The 22290-nt window shown below is 41.9% G+C and overlaps 1 protein-coding gene across 1 annotated transcript; it reads left to right on the top strand.

The window, feature by feature from the left end:
* Positions 1-1409: 1409 nt before the first annotated feature.
* Positions 1410-18295, top strand: LOC140194103 (alpha-1-antitrypsin-like). The gene is made up of 4 exons (XM_072251552.1): positions 1410-2028; positions 7062-7332; positions 11636-11780; positions 18107-18295. Exons 1-4 carry the CDS (start codon positions 1410-1412, stop codon positions 18293-18295), a joined length of 1224 nt encoding a protein of 407 aa, XP_072107653.1.
* Positions 18296-22290: the final 3995 nt, after the last annotated feature.

The raw sequence follows: 22290 nt of genomic DNA, 5'->3' as shown, positions 1-22290 counted from the left end.
ATCAGGTTTAATATCATCGACGTACATCGTGACATTAGTTGCTTTGCGGCAGCAGTACGTTGCAATTCATAATAATAAAAAAAACTATAAATTGCAGGACAAATATATGTTAAAAATTAAATGAAATCAGTAGTGCAAAAAGAGCAAACAATCAAACAATAGTGATAGTGTACATGGGTTCCTTGTCGGTTCAGAAATCTGTGCTTTTACAGAAGAATACTTCTAATCTGGAACACATTGTCTTTAAGGGTGGGTGGTGGATTTTCAAAGGGCAATTAGAGAGCTTGGTCGAAAATATTTAGAAGGACCACGTTGAAAGAGGGAGTGGATTGCTTTACCAAGAGCCAGCATGTACTTGATAAGTTATAATTCTTGTATTCTATTTATGATGGTGAACTGTTGCACAATCTAAGAAAAAGTATTGACACACTTTCAAATAGATGTCACTGAAAAATTTTTAATATAGATGTACCTCTCGACCTTGGTGGAGTTTTCTGTCCAAAATAGAATGCAGTTCTAAATGTTCAGGTTCACTAACAACAATAATCTTGCGTAAAACCACACAATGAACAATGCAAACCTTAATGTACCCAGAAATGTTTGATCTGCAAGCTGTTCTGACTTGATGGTTTTGGGGAGATCAGTGGATAAAAGTGGAAATTTATCCTAACCTTTCTCTGTGCAAAATCCAATACCTGAAACTGATATTACAAGATTCTTCCTGGAATATTTGCTGAGACACAGTGATGTAGTCAAATCCATACTTGCAAAACCAATCGAATTGTTTAAACAATGATATCTATGGATCAAAAGTCAGTTGATTGATTAATGTCTGAATCATGTTTGCAATTGGTATGGTATAAATTGACATTAGAGACCAAGGATTATACTTCAGTAAGTTGGACTGCCAAAGACAAACGGGCTTCTTCACTTCAGGTAGGACTCTGAAATTATAAATAGGCTACCGATATGAATCTGTAAGTGAACTTGTGTTAGAACCTAAGGAGTAATTCTTGTGAACTTGTGAAATGTAATAGAGTTTCAATGTAAGCTTTGTGGAGAATCTAAAAGGAAGGTTTTGAGCAAATTCAGAACCCAGTAATATAGTAGGTAGTGTGTTGCTATTACTGCTCAGGGGGGTCTGGAGTTCTGAGTTCAGTTCTTTGTATTTCCTGCCCATGAGTGCATGGCTTTCCCCCAGCTGTTCGAGTTTCTTCCCACAGTCTAAACATGTACAGGTTAGTCAGCTAATTGGTCATTGTCAATTGTCCTGTGATTTGACTAGGGTTAAATAGGTGAGATTCTGGGTTTTGTGGCTTGTTAGACTGGAAGAACCTGTTCTGCGCTGTATCTTTAAATAGTGTACAATAAATACATTGTAGGTTTGTGTTTTACTTTGTAGGTTCAACATGGAGAAGTTGCTTGCTTTTGCTTTCCTGATGGTCACTTTACCTTCCAGTGGCATGGCCAGTGGATATCCCTCTGCTGTCAATGAATCTACCCCACATCCTTCCCTTCTCAGCCTCTCAGCAGCAAATTCAGAATTTGCATTGCGTCTGTACAAAACGATTGCCGCTCAACCAGACACAGCTTCCCAAAATATTTTCCTTTCTCCACTGAGCATCTCTGCCTCCCTGAGCATGTTGTCATTGGGTGCCAAGGAAAATACTCGGGCTCAGCTCCTGCAGGTTCTTGGATACAGCAACATGACAAACAATGGTACTGTCGCCGTGAGGGAGACATTCCGCCAGCTTCTGGAGCATTTGAACAATGTGAGTGATGGAATCCAAATGGGAAGCTCTCTGTATTTTCAAAAGGGAAAAGAAATTCATGAAAAGTTCCTCAGAGAAGCCGAGGAATATTATAATGCCACGATAGAGAGGGTTAATTTTCATGAACAACAAAGTACAAAAGACAAAATAAACACTTATGTGAATGACATAACCCACGGCAAAATCCCAAACATCCTTAGAGAGCCCCTCTCACCGGATACTCTGATGTTTCTTCTCAACTATGTGTTTTTCAAAGGTAAGATATCATTTGGACGTTAAACACACATCATTTAATGATTGAATCAGGTGATGCTTCATCTTCTGTATATTGAGTAGGACAATCTCTAAACATCTTTATATGCTCTGTGAGGGTAGGGGTGTTTTGCAATTGTTTGTTTTTTATGCGCCGTGTTGTATGACATGAGCGATCATTGTCTTTCCATGACCATGATTTTTCTTGGCAATTTTTTTACAGAAGTGATTTGCCATTACTTTCTTCTGGGCAGTGATGATGTCAGAATTACCTGTAATTCAAACATTTCTGAATGAATTGTTAATTTGTGTGGCTCTATGCAAGATTATTGATAGTGAACCAGAAAACTTATAACTATATTCTATTTATAAAAAATTATTTCTCAGGGAACTTAAAGTGCATTGAACAGTAATCAATTTTCAAGACAATATATTTATTTTATTTTAGGTATTTGACATATTGATCCAAACAATGCTATATTTGTTTGGTTATATTTTATTTGTAATAATTATGAGATACTGCAGCTGCTGGAAAACCAGAGGAACACGTGCAAAATACTGGAGGAACTCAGCAGGTCAGGCAGCATCTATGGAAATGAATAAACAGTCAACACTTTGGGCTGAGAGCATCTTTGTGTCTGGAAAGGAAAGAGGAAGATGCTTGTATAAAAAATGGGGAAGGAAGATAGCTAGAAGGTGATAGGTGAAGCCAGGTGAATCAGAAAGGCAAAGGGCTGGAGAAGATGGAATCTGATAGGACAGGACAGTGGACCATGAGAGAAAAGGAATGAAGAGGTGGCCCATGGGGAGGTGACAGTCAGGTGGGAAGAGGTAAGAGGACAGGGAGGGGAAGAGTAAAGGGGAGGAGGAGGTAATTTTTTTTTTAGTCGGAAGGAGAAATCGAAATTCTTACCATCAGGTTGGAGGCCACCCAGATGGAATACAAGGTGTTAGTCCACCACACTGAGGATGGCCTTATCATGGCACAAGAGGAAGCCATGGACCAACATGTTGGAAGAGGAAAGGAGAAATTAAAAAGTTTGACCACCAGGAAGTTCCACATATTTTTAAAGTTATTTTTAAAGTTATGCACTGGAGTTACAGATCTCTCTCTGTTCTCCATCTTGTACACCTCTCCTGATCCTTGATCCTTGATCCTGTGCATCTCTCACACACAGGGGTACCACAGTAGGGTAGCGGTTAGTGTGACATTCCAGAGTTTGGAATTCTGTTCTGTAAGGAGCCTCTGTACATCATCCCTATGGAACGCGTGGGTTTCCTCTGGGTGCTCCAGTTTCCAAAGTTGTCCCGGATAGGTTAATAGGTGATTGTAAATTGGCTGGTGATTAGGTTAGGATTAATTGGGTTTGTGGGTGGTGGGGGTTGATGGGATGGTATGGCTCGAAGGGCCAGAAGGGCCCACTCTGCCCTGTATCGGCAAATAAATAAAGTCAAACATGAACATCTCTGTCCATCTCTCCTCCGATATGCCTTTTACTTTGATGTGCTCTAAACTCTCTTACATCAAACTATCTTTGGGGCGTATTTCAAACTATGTCATGAGGTATATTTAAGGCAGAGATTGACAGATTCTTGATTGGTTTTGGCATAAAGGGCTACAGGAGGGAAGGCAGGAGATTGAGGCTGAGAGGGAAATAGATCAGTCATGATGAAATGGCAGAATAAACTCAATGGGCCAAATAGCCTTATTCTGCTCCTATATCTTATGGTCTGTTTCTCTTGTCTGTTTTCCTTTTCCTTTTTGGCGTTTGTTCACTTAAATTATAGTTTCATTGTAAGTAGACTCATGATCAGACTTGGGGCACTGATTGAGTCATTGGTAGAGACGGGAGTATTCAAGGAAAGAACTTGCACTACCTACAAGTTCTCAATATGACCCAAAAATCATCAAACCCAATGAATTACTTTGAGATGTGTGTCTAACTAGCAATTGATTCAATAAGGGTGACTAACAACGAAATAAGTTATTGGCTCCATTTCCTTTTATAATTTCTGCAAAAAGTAAATCCAATTCTTGGTGGATGTTAGCAGTATTTGTAATTCAGTAGAGGTAGAGAAACTGTTCTGTACCTGTGGTTTACGTTCTGTACCCACACTGATCACTTTTAGCATTCTAGTTAGCACGTTGCTTATTTACCACTGGCAGCATCAATATCATTATAAGTGTGTTGCTATGTGCACTGAACATAGAGAAAAGAAAAGATTAATCTGAACATTAACCTGAAGTTCTGGTCATTTCTCCCACCTCCCTCTTCTCTCTTCTGCTATTCCCCATTTTGCGTCACTTCTTACCCATTTCCTTCTCCATCACCTCATTCTGTTTCTCCTTTCTCCCATGGTACACTCTCCTCTACTACCCAACTCCTTCTTCTTAACCCTTTACCTCTTCCACCCATCACCTCCCAGCTTCTCACCTCATCTCCCATGTCCCACTTAACCACCTTCATCTTCAAATGGTTTCACCTATCATCTGCCAGCTCAAACTTCTCTCTCCAATCCCCTCTCCTTCCTTTATCAGCCTGAAGAAGGGGCCTGGCCCAAAATGTCAACTGGTCATTCTCCTCCACAGATGCTGCCTGACTTGCTGAGTTCCTCAAGCATTTTTTTGTGTGTTGCTCTGGATTTCCAGCAACTACAGAACCTCTTGTGTTTCCGATTAAACTCCGCTGGTTAACATCAAGAAAGGAATAAAATCATGGCCAGGAAATTGGTTTGAACAGAAAACGTTACAGCACAGAAAAGGCCATTTGGCAATGATGTTGTGCCCAGCTACGGTACTGTGTGACAGTCTCAGGCACATACATATAGCTCGTGTACCTAAGACCTTTGTACAGGTCTGTATTTGTAAACGTACAGTGGAGAACGAGTTTGTAAATCTAGCGGGAGGAAATGATGTTGGGAATGGAGGGCAGCAGAAGGAGTGTGGAACCGATGGCAGAGAAGGAGTGCCATGGGTGGGGATGGGCTTCGTACAGGGGCAGACACACCCAGCCTTGAGACAGTAGGCAAGGTATAAGAGGCCATAGAAAAGCACAGCAGAGATAAGCTATTTGGCTCATCTGATCTGTGCCTAACCATGTAAACTACATCCTTCCATTGAGCTGCACATGACCAGAGCCCTCTGTACCCCTCCCATCCAAGTACCTTGCATGTAGCACTTGCACTGGCAGCTACTTCCACACCCTCACCACCCCCTGAGTGAAGGAGTTTCCCTTCACATTCCCGTTAATCGGTGGCGCCCCACTCAAGCATGCAGCAAAGCATCAGTAAAGACACAGACTTGCCCAAAGACTATTCACTCACCCGGTATTCGACATACCACAGGCTCTCTCTCTCTAATGAGGGAAAAAGAGGTGTCCCCGTTTCACAGCAGGAGGGGAGATGTAACAGAACAACTCATTGATTTATGGTGTTAAAAGTCTGTTGCATCGTTTTTTCTGAACTCTGTGCCTCTGGGCACACAGCCAGCAGCCAGCCTGCTGCTTCCGATCTTCCTTGTTCTGCCATGACACATCAGTCGTCATCGGTGGCGGCACCGGCCTTGAATCAGCCCGTCTCCAGAGCCACAAAAATCCGTCACCCTAAAGGCACGTTAGTCTTCCAGGCCATGTGCTTGGCATATCGAAAAGCCGACAGTTATGAGGCCGCATGAGCTGGTCCCATTCCTATAAAGAACCGAAGTCAGAGTGTAAATCCAGGTCAGGGTCTTCAAAAAGAGCCTTGAAAGGGTAAAAACACATATCACAGTCCACCACCATGATGTCCATTTCAACAGATCTAACATATCTTTAGCAAGCACATAGATAATGAGAATACTTTCCTAAATAAGGAATGCCTGAAAATAGTAGGTTTTTCTGGTGATTTCTGATATGACAATGTCCAGAAATAGTACATCACAGACAGATGTGATCCAGTGTCTCGGTCCGAAAGGATTCAGTAAACCGGACTCTCGAGAATGCAGTACAGCTATGGCGGCCATTGCTGGAGCAGACTTGGGCTCAATCGAAGCATCAGGGTCTGAGCCCGAGAGCGAAAAATGAACCGATGTTTGGCCATTGCTGGGGTGTACCTGAGAGGAGATTGAAACGGCAGGTCCCAGCCTGAGAGCTAAAACAAATGAATGCTTGGTGGATGCTGTCCAAGTTGCATGCCATCTTGGACAATGTCTCCCATCCACTACATAATGTACTGGGTGGGCACAGGGGTACAGTCAGCCAGAGACTCATTCCACCGAGATGCAACACAGAGCGTCATAGGAAGTCATTCCTGCCTGTGGCCATCAAACTTTACAACTCCTCCCTTGGAGGGTCAGACACCCTGAGCCAATAGGCTGGTCCTGGACTAATTTCCTGGCACAATTTACATATTACTATTTACCTAGTTATGGTTTTATTACTATTTATTATTTATGGTGCAACTGTAATGAAAACCAATTTCCCCTGGGATCAATAAAGTATGACTATGACTATGACTATAACTATGGATTTAAGCACCGAGCCAGATTTACAAGATCAAAGCATCAAAGTCAAGGGCAAAGGACGAACTCACTACTCTGCATGGTTTACTCGTCTTAGCACTAAACTGTGGCGTGCAGTGATTGGCACTCATCTCTGTGCTGAACTGCCTCTGCGGCTGTGGCCTGCAGTCATCGGGCTCCTGGACTGGTATCACTTGCCTCTGTGCTGAAATGTCTCCGGGGCTGTGAACTCACTCCCAGGGTCTCTGCAGTTCACGTTCTGTGTGGTATTTGTTTACTTGTTTATTGTTTAGACAATTTGTTCTTTTCTCACACATTGGGGGTTTGACGGTTTGTTCTGTGTGGGGGCAGGGTTTTTTCAGGGATTCTATTGCGTTTCTTTGTTTAGTGGCTGCCTGCAAGAAGACAAATTTCAAGGATGCATTTAGTGTGCGTAGTTTGATAATAAATGTACTTTGAACTTTGAACATACAGTATGCTGCATGCACATACATGTTGATAAAATTACCTGAGTGCGCTTATCTCTTTAATTTCTCCAGGTGAACTGTTGCAGCCTTTTGACGCTAAGCGCACTTATGAAGCTGACTTTCATGTCGATGACAGAATAACAGAGAGAGTTCGCATGATGAGAAGGAGAGGAATGTATTACAGAACGTATGCCGAGGACCTCTCCAGTGAAGTGCTTCTGATGGAATATGCAGGAAATACCTCCCTATTGATTTTGCTACCAAAATCTGGAAAATTGGCAGAGTTGGAGCGGAACCTGACCGTTCAAAAATTTGATCATCTCTTGTTGTCAATGCGAAAGCAGTAAGTTCAATTAAATCAAATTTAATGTTATTATTATTTTCTAGCTGTACAAGTGAACTAAAAAACCTTTGATGCCCTGACTAATCAAGAACCTATCAACCTCCACTTTAAATATACTCAATGACTTGACCCAGATAGTCATCCCCGGCAGTGATTCACCACCCTCTTGCTAACAAAGTACCTCCTTATCTCTACTCCAAAGGGGCAACATAGAAAATAGGACATTCAACAGTACAGCACAGGAACAGGCCATTCGTTGCTATCACATCTCATCTCAGCCTTCACTGCTCCACAGAAAAGAAAACCAAGTACATCCAACGTCTCATTATAACACATGCTCTCTAATCCTGGCAGCATCCTGGTAAACTTCTGCTGCACTCTCTCCAAAGCTTCAACATCCTTCCTATAATGAGGTGACCAGCACTGTATACAATACTCCAGATGTGCCCTAACCAGAGTATTATAAAGTTGCAACATAACCTCCTGCATGATGGAGCATAGACAACACAGGAAGAGGCCATTTGGCCCACAGTGTTGTGCCAAACCAGCTAAAATGCAAATCAAAAACAACCAAACACTAATCCCTCCTACCCACACCATGTCCATATCCCTCCATCTTCCTTACATCCATGTGCCTGTCCAAACATCTCTTAATAGCCTCTGATGTATTTGCCTCTACCACCATACCAGGCAGCGCATTCCAGGCTCCTATGACTCTCTAGGTATAAAACTTACCCCTCACATCCCCCTTGAACCTACCCCCTCTCACCTTCAATGCATGCCCTCTGGGAAACAGATACTCCCTCTATGCCTTTAGGATCTATGCCTCTCATAACCTTGTAAACCTCAGTCAGGTCTCCTCTCAACCTCCAATGCTCCAGAGAAAACAACCCAAGTTTATCCCATCTCTCATAATAGCACATGCCCTCTGAACCAGGCAACGTACAGGTAAAGCTCGTTTGCACCCTCTCCAAATCTTTAACATCCTTCCTATGGTGGGGTGACCAGAACTGTACACAACACTCCAGACAAAGCCTAACCAGGGTTTTATAAATTTGTGAATAATATCTTGCATTTTGAACTCATTTCCATGACTACTAAAAGCAAATATTCCTTCTTAATCACCTTATTGACCTGTGTAGCCACCTTCAAGGAGCTATGAGCTTGGATCCCAAGATCTCTCTGCTCAGCAACACAGCTAAGGACCTTGCCCTCAACAGTGTACTGTCTCCTAGCATTTGTCCTGCCAACGTGCAACACCTCACATTTATCTGGATTAAATTCCATCTGCTATTTCTCTGCCTATATCTGCAACTGATCTATATCAGCTGTACACTTTGCCCATCTTCTACACCATCAACAACTCCACCAATCTTGGTATCATCTGAAAACTTACTAACCCACCCACCTACAGTTTCATCCAGGTCATTTATATACATCACAACAGCAGAGGTCCCAGCACAGATCCCTGTGGAACTCCACTAATTACAGACCTCCAGCTCGAATCTCTGCTCCTGTGTCTTATGGTCTCATGGTCTTATGGAATAAGTCCCTTCAACCATTACCCTGTGTCTTCTATGAGCAAGCTAGTTCTGAATATAAACAGCCAAATCACCATGCATTTTAATCTTCTGGATTAGCTTTATATGAGTGACTTTGTCAAATGCCATACTAAGATCCATGTAGACACTGCCCTACCCTCAACAATCTCTCTCATCACCTTGTCAAAAAACTTAATCCAGTTGGTAAGGCACGACCTGCCCCATACAAAGCCACTTGACTCTCCCTAATTAGACCAAATGCTCATATATCCTATCCCTAAGAATTTTCTCCAGCAATTTCCTGGCAACTGACATGAGACTCACTGGTCTGTGGTTCCCAGGATTTTCCCTTGCCCCTCCTTAAATAAAGGTACAACATTAGCCACTCGCCAGTCCTCTGGGACCTTGCCTGTGGCCGGGGAGGACATGAAGATACCAGTCAAGGGCCCAGCAATCTCGTCTCTTGCATCCTTCAATCCCATCAGGTCCTGGAGGCTTATCCACCTTAATTCTCATCAGAAGGCCCAACACTTCCTTCTCCTTGAACTCTGAACACCTTAATGTAAATCACGACCAGAATATAGGTGATAAGTGGCTAATACACTCAATTTCATTTCTAAAAGGGTTTATCTAACAAATTTAATATTAAACACACAGCGCATATTTTCCTCGCATGAATATAGTGATAAGTTAATTATCAGGGGAGGACTGGAGAGCTTGAAGTAAGTGTTGAACGAACTTCCAGTAGAAGTGGTAGAGACAGGTTCGATATTATCATTTAAAGAAAAATTGGATAGGTATATAGACAGCAAAGGAATGAAGGGTTATGGGCTGAGTGCAGGTCGGCGGGACTAGGTGAGAGTAGCATTCGGCACGGACTAGAAAGGTGGAAATGGCCTGTTTCCGTGCTATAATTGTTATATGGTTATGTAAGTCAATAGCATCATAACATTTTAAGTAATGTTTGGATATTAAAACACACAGCACATATTTTCCCCGTATGAACATGTAAAATCATTGCAACACACCAATATCACTGAATCAGTGGGAGCCCTGGGCTTGTTTCCCTGCAACAAGACGGTCCTATCGAGGAGTGATGGGAGACAGCGATACTCGAAGGGGGTTCCTTATGTCCAGTCCATTCCGCAGTTTAGTCTTTGTTGCATTCAATGCAGAGGTAGTTGGAAATGGAAGCAATGTTTTCAGTGCTTTCGTGGCTATCTCAGGATATTTAGCCTTGACTTTGATCCAGAATGCCGGCAGAGGCGTTATATCAAACATACTTTTCAGCCCACCGGCAGAGATGTTATGTCAAACATACTTTTCAGCCCGCCATCATTTGCAAGCTTGAGGAGTTGATCTCCTTCCCGCGCTGACATGGATGACGCGCGGATCATGACCTCGCGTACATTCAAGCTCAACAGTGCACGTGACAGGGAATGAAGAAAGGTGCAGCTGACTGATAACGCCAAATCATATCGTTTCCTCGTGGCCCGGTAGCGCATGCTTTGCGGCCCAGTACCGGTCAGTGGCCCGGTGGTTGGGGACCGCTGGTATAGAATGCCTTTGGATTCACCTTAATCCTACTTGCAAAGGACTTTTCATGACCTCTCTTGGCTTTCCTAATTCCCATCTCAACTTCTTTTTTGGCTTCTTTGTACTCCTCATGTGTTTCATTTGATCTTAACTTTTGAAGCTTTGCATACTTTTTCTTTTTCTTTTTGACTAAATTCATCACCGCTCTTGACATCCAAGGTTCTCTTATCCTTCCAACCCTGTCCTTCCTTCTAACAGGAACGTATCTTTCCTGCACTCTGTACAATTCATCTTTAAACACACTCCACACGTCTGATGTGGACTTTCCAGAGAAAAGGTGTTCCCAAATAACGCTTCTTAGTTCCTGCTTAACATCTTCTTAATTTACCCTACTCCAATTTAAAACTCTCCCACAAAGACCATACATATCCTTATCTATCACTACCCTGAAATTCAAGGAGTTGAGGTCACTGTTCTCTAACTGTTCACCAACTGAAAGTTCAGTCACCTCTGGCCAGGCCCATTACCCAACACCAGGTCCAGTACGGCCCCTCCTTTTGTTAGACTGTCCACATATTGATTTCAGAAACCTTCCTGGATACACTTAACAAATTCTGCCCTATCTAAACCCCTTACACTAAGAAGCTCCCATTTTATATTAGGGAGGTTGAAATCCCCATGACAACGACCCTAATATTTTTACACATTTCCTTGATCTGACTACGTATCTGTTCCTCAATGTCCCGTTGGCTATTAGGGGTCAGTGGTACAATCCCATCAGTGTGATTGCACCCTGCTTGTTCTATCCAAATGACTCAGCATCTGACATCTGACCCCTCCATTGTCTCCCCGAGTACAGCTGTGATACTGTCCCTGATTAGTAGTGCTGCTCCCCACATCCCCCACCCCCTCTTTTATCTCCTCTATCTTTTCCAGTTATTGCGTTTGTCTTAATATGTTCTTTTGCAGCTGCATCAGACCCGGAGTTTCAATTATTTTATTCTCCTTTGGACCCGTGTACTGGAAATTATATAAAACAATCTTGAACCTTCAATCCATAGATGCTGCCTGATCTGTTGTTTTCCTCCAGCATTTTGTGTGTGTTGCATTAATTTTTAGATTTCCTTTGTGTTAGTTTAATTTATTTATCAGTAAATGTTTAAAAATTTAAGATGTGAGAAAATGTGAGATGATACAATACCTTTCTGGTGTTATGTTCGTGACAGATCTGTAGATGTGCATTTCCCAAAGATGACGCTGAAGGCAACTTACAAACTTAAATCCCTACTGAGGTCCATGGGTATCGAAGATGCACCTACTAACTATGCAAACTTTTCTGGAATATCTGATGACCCTCTAAAATTATCAGAGGTAAACCGTTGGAAAATTGATTATATTGAATACAGTTTATGTTAACCAACAAAAGATCACGAAAGTACTGCTTGGTTTATTGGGATAATTTAAATGTTTAAGTTTGTATGCACTCATTGAATATGAATGCACGAACTACCCTCCACAATCCATACGTATCCTATACATATCTACCCACTGACCCACCCCTCCACATTCCCTATGTACAGTACACTATACCAATCCACCCAATGATATTAAATTGGGTTTAATATCATTGGCATTTGTTGTGAAATTTGTTTTTGTTAATAATGCGAAACTATACATTACAATTGGAAATATATTTTTAAAAATTAAATTAAATAATTAGTGCAAAAAGAGAGCAAAAAATATAGTGAGGTTGTATACAAGGGTTCATTGTCAGTTCAGAAATCTGATGGTGGAGGGGAAGAAGCTTTTCCTAAACATTGAGTGCATGTCTTCAGGCTCCTGTACCTCTTCCTTGATGGTAGTAATGAGATGAGGGCACATCCTGAGTGGAATATACAAACATAGTACTCTCACTACAGTTTTACTGAAGACCTACAGAACTGAAGCATGGTCTCCCTACTTGCAACAAATAGTAAGATCTTCTTAGCATTCCTGGCTGCTTGCTGTATCTGCTGCTAAAACTGTTTGAATCTTGTACCAGAACCGAGATCCCTTCCTAGTGTTCTGCAACTGTTCTGAGGATATTTTTTTTTCACTTTTTCACCCAAAATGGACAAGTTCACATTTTACCACCTAATACTCCATTTCTCAGATCTCTGCCTACTTACTTACACAATCGATATCCCTTTCTAGTCGCCCTAGGTCTTCCTCACAACTCAGTTTCCTGCCTATCTTTGTGTCATGGGAAGAGACCCAGGGATAATTCTGAAAACTGTGGACCAGTGAGTCTGACATCAGTGGTTGGGAAGTTACTGGAGGAAATTCTTAGCAACAGCATTTATGAGTATTTGGAGAACCATGGCCTAATTAGGGGCAAGTCATGTCTTTCTAACTTGTTTGATTTTTTTTGACAAATTGATGAGGGTGATTGATGAAGGTAGAACTGTGGATGTTGTAAAAATGGATTTTTAGTAAGACATTTGACAATATCTCTCACTGGAGGCTCATCCAGAAGATTAAGATGCATGGGATCAATGGCAGTTTGATTTCAGAACTGGCTTGCCTACAGACGGTAGAGGTCGAGGGGACTTACTCCAGTTGGAGGGTGTGATTTGTGATGTTCTGCAGAGATCTGTACTGGGATCTCTGCTGTTTATGATGTATATAGGTGACCTGGATGAAAATGTAGATGGAAGGGTTAGTAAATTGCGATGATATAAAAATTGGTGGCATTCTGGATAGCATAAATGACTGGAAAAATATAATTGGATATAGATTGATTGCAGATATGTATAGAGAAATGGCAGATGGAGATTAACCCTGCTAAATGTGGTGTTGTTCCTTGGGAGGTAAAAATGTAAAGGTTAATGGCAAGAGACTTAACAGTGTTGCTTAGCAGAGAAATCTTGGGGTCCAAGTTCATAACTCCCTGAAAGTGGATACTCAGGTTGATAGGGTGGTTCAGAAGGCAAATATGCATGCTTGCCTTCATTAGACCAGGATTAGAGGGCATGTGCTATAATGAGAGATTGGACAAACTTGGGTTGTTTTCTCTGGAGTGCCAGAGGCTGAAGGGAGATTTGATAGAGCTTTATTAGTTTATGAGAGGGATAGATAGAGTAGACAGACAGTAGCTTTTTCCCAGGGTTGAAATGTCTAATACCAGAGGACACATATTTAAGGTGAGGGGGTAAGTTTAAAGGAAATATGAGAGGCAAATTTTTTAACATCAAAGTGTGGTGGGTGCCTTTAATGTGCTGCCTGAGGTGGTGGTAGAGGCGGAAACATTAGGGTATTTTAAGGAATATTTCAATAGACATGAATTTGAGGAAAATGAATGGAATTGGATATTGTGTAGGCAGAACGGATTCGTATGATTGACCATATACTGACTATTTCATTTGCTGAGCTGAAGGACCTGTTCAGGGCCTGTACTGTCTACGTTCTATCTCCTAAGAGTACCGTTGGCACTCATGCAGCAATAATTTTCATGTTGTGGCCGGCACACAGAAACCAAATGGGTAATAATCCTGAACATGATTAGATGTTTCCTTGTAAAGGATAACCTTCTGGTAGCATGATAGCATGGTGGGTAGCTCAAGGCTTTCCAGTACAGGCATCCAGGTTCATTCCTAATGCTGCCTATAAGGAGTTTGTACATTCTCCCCATGGCCACATGGGTAGCCTCTGCGTGCTCTCGTTTCTTTCCACTGTCCAAAGACGTACCGGTTAGTAAGTTGATTGGTCATTGTAAATTGTCCTGTGATTGGGAAATAGGATGTCATGTTGAAGTTGTATAAGATATTAGTGAGGCCTAATTAGAAGGATTGTGAGCAGTTTTGGTCAGCTACCGACAGGAAAGATGTTAAATAAGGTTGAAAGAGTATTGAGAAAATTTACAGGGATGTTGCCAGGTCTGGAGGATCTGAGTTATAAGGAAATATTAAATGGGTTAGAACTTTATTCCTTGGAATGTAGAAGATTTATAAAGTTATACAAAATTATGAGAGGTGTAGATGTGCTAAACGCAAGCTGGTTTTTTCCACTAAGGTTGGGTGGGACAACAAATAGTGGTCATAGGTTAAGGGTGAAAGGTGAAAAATTCAAGGGCAATGAGGGGAAACTTCTTCTCTCAGAGGGTTGTGAGAGTGTGGAATGAGCTGCCAGTGCAACTGGTGTATGTGAGCTCAATTTCAATGCTTAAGAGAGGATCAGAGTTCAGAGTTCAGAGTTCAAGGCCAATGCTGTCCGTAAGGAGTTTGTACTTCCTACTCATGAACACATGGGTTGACTTCGGGTTACCTGGGGTTCTCTCCAAAGCCCAAAGTTGTACTGGTTAGTAGGATAATTGCTCATTGCAAGTCAGAGTTTAAAGAAAACTTATTATCACAGTACATATATTGTATGTCACCACATACAACTCTGAGATTCAGTTTCTTGTGGGCATACTCTATAAATCCAAGAAACACAATAGATTCAATGAAAGACTGCACTGAATAGGATGAACAAACAACCAACGTGCAAAGGACCACAAAATCTGTTTAGGATGGTGGTGAATCTTGGTCGCTCGGGTTCAGGTGTCTGATGTTGTGGTGTTTGCCGAGCTTGCAGATGTTTCATCTCCAGTCGCGGTGACATCCTCAGTGCGCAGTTGTTGGTGTTTCTCTCTGGGAGTGCTTGTGTTCATGGAGACCCCTGTTCACTTGCTTTGATCCTGATTGGCGAGCCCTTCAGTTGACCTTTGAATTCTATTGCCTCACATTTCTTAAGAGCCTCGACTGGTGAGGAAACATCTGCAAGCTAATTGGCAGGCTCGGCAAATGTGGCAACATCAAAAAATAAACTGTGCAGATACAAAAGAGAAAATAATAATCATTATACATACAGTGGCAAGCAAAAGTTTGGGCACCCCAGTCAAATTTCTGTTACTGTGAATAGTTCAGTGAGTAAAGATGAACTGATCTCCAAAAGTCATAAAGTTAAAGATGAAACATTCTTTTCAACATTTAAGCAAGATTAGTGTATTATTTTTGTTTTGTACTATTTTAGAGTGAAAAAAAGGAAAGTAGCACCATGCAAATGTTTGGGTACCGCAAGAGATTTGAGCTCTCAGACAACTTTTACCAAGGTCTCAGACCTTAATTAGCTTGTTAGGGCTATGGCCTGTTCACAGTCATCGTTAGGAAAGGACAGGTGATGCGAATTTCAAAACTTTATAAATACCCCGACTCTTCAAGTCTTGTCCCAACAATCAGCAGCCATGGGCTCCTCTAAGCAGCTGCCTAGCACTCTGACAATTAAAATAAATAATGCCCACAAAGCAGGAGAAGGCTATAAGAAAATAGCAAAGGGTTTTCAGGTCGCCGTTTCCTCAGTTCGTAATGTAATTAAGAAATGGCAGTTAACAGGAATGGTGGAGGTCAAGTTGAGGTCTGGAAGACCAAGAAAAATTTCCGAGAGAACTGCTCGTAGGATTGCTAGAAAGGCAAATCAAAACCCCTGTTTGACTACAAAAGACCTTCATGAAGATTTAGCAGACTCTGGAGAGCTGGTGCACTGTTCTAGTTGTTCGTCCATCGTCGTCCATGAAGATCTCAACACCATTATGATGATGATGGTGGTGTTGAGACTAGCGCTTGATCTGGATTTAAGTGAGGGAGAGTTGTGCAGTATCAGCTTCACTCTTTCTTCCCAATTCCCATCTGCATCCAGTGACAAGACAATAGCTGAGATGGCTGGAGATGGAATTAGGCACAGTGGATGACCAGGATGTCTTCTGTGTCTTGTCCTGCTCTACACATTCCACGACGCTTGCAGAGACCACCTTCTTGACCGTTGGACCTTCCGTTGGTCTCGTCCACTGAATCCACCGGAGTCTGTTTTCACATGCTGGGATAGACAACTCCCTATCTCATCGAGGGTTTGAGACCCTCAACTGGTTACTCTCAACTGGTTTAGCTGGCTTGTCAAAGCCGTTGCCTGGGGTGTGGCTGCTGTCACATGCAAACAGCTATGGAGACCCACAGGTGAGAGCTGAGTGCCAGGTGGGGACCAAATGTGGACAACCTGCCTGAAACAGATGCGATATGTTCCCCCACCAGAGGTGCTACACCTCCCTGACACCCCATACATCCCACCCCATACACTGTTCTACTGTGGAAACATAGAAACATAGAAAATACGTGGAGTAGGCCATTCGGCCCTTTGAGCCTGCACTGCCATTCACTGTGATCATGGCTGATCATCCAACTCAGAACCCTGTACCAGCCTTTCCTCCATACCCCCGATCCCTTTAGCCACAAGGGCCAAGGGCAACACCTAAACAAATATGACCTTCATGGAAGAGTCATCAGAAGAAAACCTTCCCTGCGTCCTCACCACAAGATTCAGCATCAGATGTTTGCAAAGGAACATCTAAACAAGCCTGATGCATTTTGGAAACTAGTCCTGTGGACTGATGAAGTTAAACTGGAATTTTTTCGCAACAATGAGCAAAGTTACTTTTGGAGAAAAAAGTGTACAGAAATTCATGAAAAGAACACCTCTTCAACTGTTAAGCATGGGGTTGGATCGATCATGCTTTGGGCTTTTGTTGCAGCCAGTGGCATGGGGAACATTTCACTGGTAGAGGGAAGATAAATACATTTAAATACCAGCAAATTCTGTAAGCAATCATCACACCATCTGGAAAAAAGCTGAAGATGAAAAGAGGATGGCTTCTATAACATGATAATGATCCTAAACGCACCTCAAAATCCACAATGGACTATCTCAAGAGGCGCAAGCTGAAGGTTTTGCTATGGCCCTCACAGTCCCCCGACCTAAACATAATCGAAAATCTGTTGATAGGCCTCAAATGAGCAGTGCATGCAAGAAGGCCCAAGAATCTCACAGAAGTAAAAGCCTTTTGCAAGGAATAATGGACGAAAATCCCCCAAACAAGAATTGAAAGATTCTTAGCTGGCTACACGAAGCATTTACAAGCTTTGATACTTGCCAAAGGAGGTGTTACTAAGTACTGAACATGCCCGGTGCCCAAACATTTGCTCAGGACCTTTTCCTTTTTTGTTATTTTGAAACTGTAAAAGATGGAAATAAAAAAGTAATCTTGCTTAAAATATTAAAGAAGTCATCTTTAACTTTATGCCTTTTGGAAATCAAGTCATCTTTTACTGGCTTAGCTATTCACAGTAACAGACATTTTGACTGCGGTGCCCAAACTTTTGCATGCCACTGCAAATAAGTAATAAGCATTGAGAACATTTGAAAGTAAGTTCATAGTTTGTGGGAACATTTGAAACTTAGGATGAGTGAAGTAATCAAGAGCTTGATGGTTAAGGTGGAATAACTCTTTGTGAACCTGATAGTGGGGGACCTGAGGCTCCTCTACCTTCTTCCTCATGGCAGCAGCAAGAAGAGAGCATGTCCTGGATGGTGGGTGGGTGGAAATGTACTTAGGCTGGTGTTAAATCTGTGGGTTAGGGTTAGGATTAGAGTTAATTATCTCGAAATAATTAAATAGGCAGTTTGAATAATTCATTGCATGTTTATAGGTCTAAAACACAACAACACTGTTTTTGTAATGGGTAAGATATTAATCATATATAGTAATAAATTATTTGGAAAATCTGTGAAACTTATAAATTGGATGTTTTTGTTATAAATCAAGTTTGATGACTTTTTTTTTCCCTCTGTAGGTGATACATAAGGCTAGGCTGGAAGTAAATGAGGAAGGAATAAATTCTGCTGCATTTAGAAATGACGAATTAATCAAAAGGTCTCTTCCTACTGAGTTTAAATGTAACAGACCTTTCTTGTTACTAATTGCTGATAACAATATCAGGAATGTCGTGTTTGCTGGGAGAGTGATGAACCCCAACATTTGATCACAGAGTCCACACCATCACAAAACTTGTGCACCTCCGGATGGAAAACAATGCAGTTACTTCTAACACTTAAACTTGTAACATTTAAATATTGGGAGCTGGCTAACATAATTTAGGTTTGCTTTATAATAGGTTAACATGTCAGGCATTGATTGAGGAGATTTCAATTCAAAGTAAACCCTTCAACAATATCCACATTAACAAAATATTTCAAATATAGACTTGATTGTTATGATTTGCTTAATACATATTTGATTGAATAACGTGATTTATATTAAAGTAGAAATTGCACCTGATCTTTACTAGTAGAGTTTGTTATTGGTTTTACTTCAAAGTTCTTCTTCAACTTTCTCTTGTAGACATGTATTTCAAGAAAAATAGTCATAGGAAGATTTCCAAACTGTATAAATGATCCATTTATCCTCAGGCACTCAGTAAAAAATGCAATAAACACGAGAGATTCTGCAGATATTCGGAACCTTGAGCAACATGCACAAAACACACAAAATGCTGGAGAAACTTAGCAGATCAGGCAGCGTCTATGAAATGAATAAACAAATGTATATCTCAGGCCCAGGCGAAGCCAAGTGGCTGGGAAAGGTAAAAAGGAATCTGACAGGAGAGGAGAATGGACCATGGGAGAAAGGGAAGGAGGAGGGTCACCAGGGAGAGATGAAGACAGTTGAGAAGAAATAAGAGGCCAGAGATGGGAAAAGAAGAGAGGAGGTTTTTTTTTTACTGGAAAAAACAATGTTCATGCCATCAGGTTGGGGGCTACACAAGTCAAGTCAGGTCAAGTCCATTGTCATTTAATTATATACCTATATATAATGTATATTACCATGTAATATACAGTATATAACAATGAGACAGTTCTTCAAACCAGGTTAGTACACATAACAGGGTAACATGAATATAAGGATAAAATCTACAGATGAATCACACATAAATAACAAATTGAAGTGCATTATTATTAAATATTGTAAGGTACGGAACAGATTAACCAGTGACTCAGAATATGATGTGACAAGGAATTCAGAAGCCTAACAGCCTGGGGGAAGAAATTGATTCTCACCCAGACCCAGAGGAACATGAGGTATTGCTCCTCCATTCTGAGAGCGGCCTCATCACAAGGTGAAAGAGGACATGGATCGACCTATCAGAGTGAGAATGGGGATCGGAATTAAAATGGTCTCACTATTGCAGATGAGTCATGCAGTGGCTGATGAAAGGAGAAAGGTTATCACATTTTTGTTGAAAATGCAAGATGTGGTGAATCTGGAGGAGCAGAATATCTGTTGGAGGAACTCACTGGGAAACTCTGGCAGATCTTTTGTATAATTTAGCCAAAGAGTGGTGAATCTGTGGAATTCTTTGCCACAGACAGCTGTGGAGGCCAAGTCTTTATGTATATCAATAGATTCTTTATTGGTCAGAGAATGAAGATTTCTGAGGGTAAATGTATCAGCTCTGATCAAATGGCAGAGTAGACTCGATGGGCCAAATGGCTTAATTCTTCTCCTATACCTTATGGCTTTATGGTTCCAAGGAATAAAGTCCTAACATATTCAATCTTTCCTTCTAACTCAGGTCCTCCAGTCCCAGCAACATCTTTGTAAACTTCCTCTGTACTCTTTCAACCTTTTTTTTTTTAAAAACAAAATTACAAAGCCACACCACCCCCATTGCCTACCCGCATGTTATTTCGATACAGTGTGTATCCTTGGACACTATTGCTGAAACAATTCAACCCACAACATCATATATGCCGATCTGTAACTGTGCTACAAGTTCATCTACCTCAGGGGTCCCCAACCTTCTTTGCACTGCGGACCAGTTTAATATTGACAATATTCTTGCTGTCCGGCTGACTGGTGGGGTGGGGGGGGGGTGGGGGTAGGGTTGCCAACGGACAAGAATAGCAGTCAAATACATTGTGTTTACCCCAAGAAAGACTACAATGACCATGAAGCCTTGCGCCGGCACCAGTGCACATGCGTGACCTGTGCATGAGTGTACCTGCCGATTTTTTTCCCTGCAATTCGTTTTTGGCGATTCTGTCCAGGGGGTGGGGGGAAGGGTGTTAATCACGACCGGAATATCGGTGATAAGTGGCTAATACACTCAATTTCGTCTCTGAAAGGGTTATCTAACGAATTTAATATGAAACATACAGCGCATATTTTCCTCGCATGTATATAGTGATAAGTCAATTATCAGGGGAGCTTGAAGTAAGTGTTGAACGAACTTCCAGTAGAAGTGGCAGAAGCAGGTTCGATATTATCATTTAAAGAAAAATTGGATAGGTATATGGACAGGAAAGGAATGGAGGTTTATGGGCTCAGTGCAGGTCGGTGGGACTAGGTGAGAGTAGCGTTCGGCACGGACTAGGGGGGCCGAGATGGCCTGTTTCTGAGCTGTAGTTGTTAAATGGTTATATAAGTCACTTATAAGTCAATAGCATCATAACATTTTAAGTAACGTTTGGATATTAAAGACACAGCTCATATTTTCTCCGTATGAACATATAAAATCATTGCAACACACCAATATCGCTGAATCAGTGGGAGCCCTGGACTTGTTTCCCTGCGACAAGACGGTGCCATCGAAGGGTGATGGGAGACAGCGATACGCGAAGGGGGTTCCTTATGTCCAGTCTATTCCGCAATTTAGTTTCCATTGCATTCATTGCAGAGATATGTTGGAAATGGAAGCAACGTTTTCATTGCTTTCGTGGCTAACTCAGGATATTTAGCCTTACTTTGATCCAGAATGCCGGCAGAGATGTTATGTCAAACTTACTTTTCAGCCACCGTCATTTGCAAGCTCGAAGAGTTGATCTCCTTCCCGCGCTGACATGGATGACGCGCGGGTAATGACCTCGCGTGCGTTCAAGTTCCACAGTGGGCATGACAGGGAATGAGGAAAGGTGCAGCTGACTCCTATCGCCAAATCATACAGTTTCCTCGCGGTCCGGTAGCATATGCTTTGCGGCCCGGTGGTTGGGGACCGCTGATCTACCTTATTCCATATACTGTGCGCAAAGGTAACATCTTCTGTTCTGTATTCACCCTTTTTGATTTTGTCTGCATGATGCTAAACTCAAGTTTCTATGAATGATGGAAGATGACAAATCAAAGAGTAATTTGAAACTTACAGCCTATGCCATTCTGACACAAAAGTGCTAGCGTGTTCTCACACTAAAATTGTCTGTATCGGCATCATTTTCCCGGCAAAATCTAGCTGATTGTGTTTGTATCTAAAATGGTGAAGCCAAACATTTTTGGAGTGCCGTTAGAAACATATGCACACTGGGCTATGGGAAGAGAATTGAAATATACTTTTTCAATTGATGCTGGAAGAACTGATTATAGAATTTATGAGAAGGAAACCAAAGGTCCATCAACCAGATCTCCTCGGAGGATCAGAGATGGAGAGGGTCGGCAACTTTACATTCCTCGTTGCTATAATTTTGAAGGACCTGTCCTGGCCCAGCACGTACATGTAGTTACAAAGAAAACATGGCAATGCCTCTACTTCGTTAGGAGTTTTTGGAAAGTTGGCATGACATCTAAAACTTTGACAAATTTCTATAGATGTGCGGTGGAGAGTATATTGACTGGCGGCATCACAGCCTGGTATGGAAACAGCAATGCCCTTGCACAGAAAATCCTACAAGAAGTTCTGGATGCAGCCCAGTCCATCATGGGCATAGCCCTCCCACAATTGAGCACATCTACATGAAACGCTGTTGCAGGAAAGCAACATCAATCATCACCGTCCCCCACCACCCAAGACATGCTCTCTTCTCTAGCTTCCAATAAACCCCTCGTTCACCTTCCTCCTTCTAGTTCCCCAGCTCTTTGTCTTCATTCTATAGTCCTCTGGTCTTTCTTACAAGATTCCTTCTTCATCAGCATTTTGCTTTTGCTGCGATACACCTCTCAGTTTCTCACATTCTTCCTTTTTGCCTCCTCACCCTCCCGCCTTCCTCT

This window comes from Mobula birostris, chromosome 1 (genome assembly GCF_030028105.1).
Source record: "Mobula birostris isolate sMobBir1 chromosome 1, sMobBir1.hap1, whole genome shotgun sequence".
Classification (NCBI taxonomy): Eukaryota; Metazoa; Chordata; class Chondrichthyes; order Myliobatiformes; family Myliobatidae; genus Mobula; species Mobula birostris.
The sequence above is the reverse complement of the archived record's forward strand: the minus strand, read 5'-3'. Positions and strand labels throughout refer to the sequence as shown.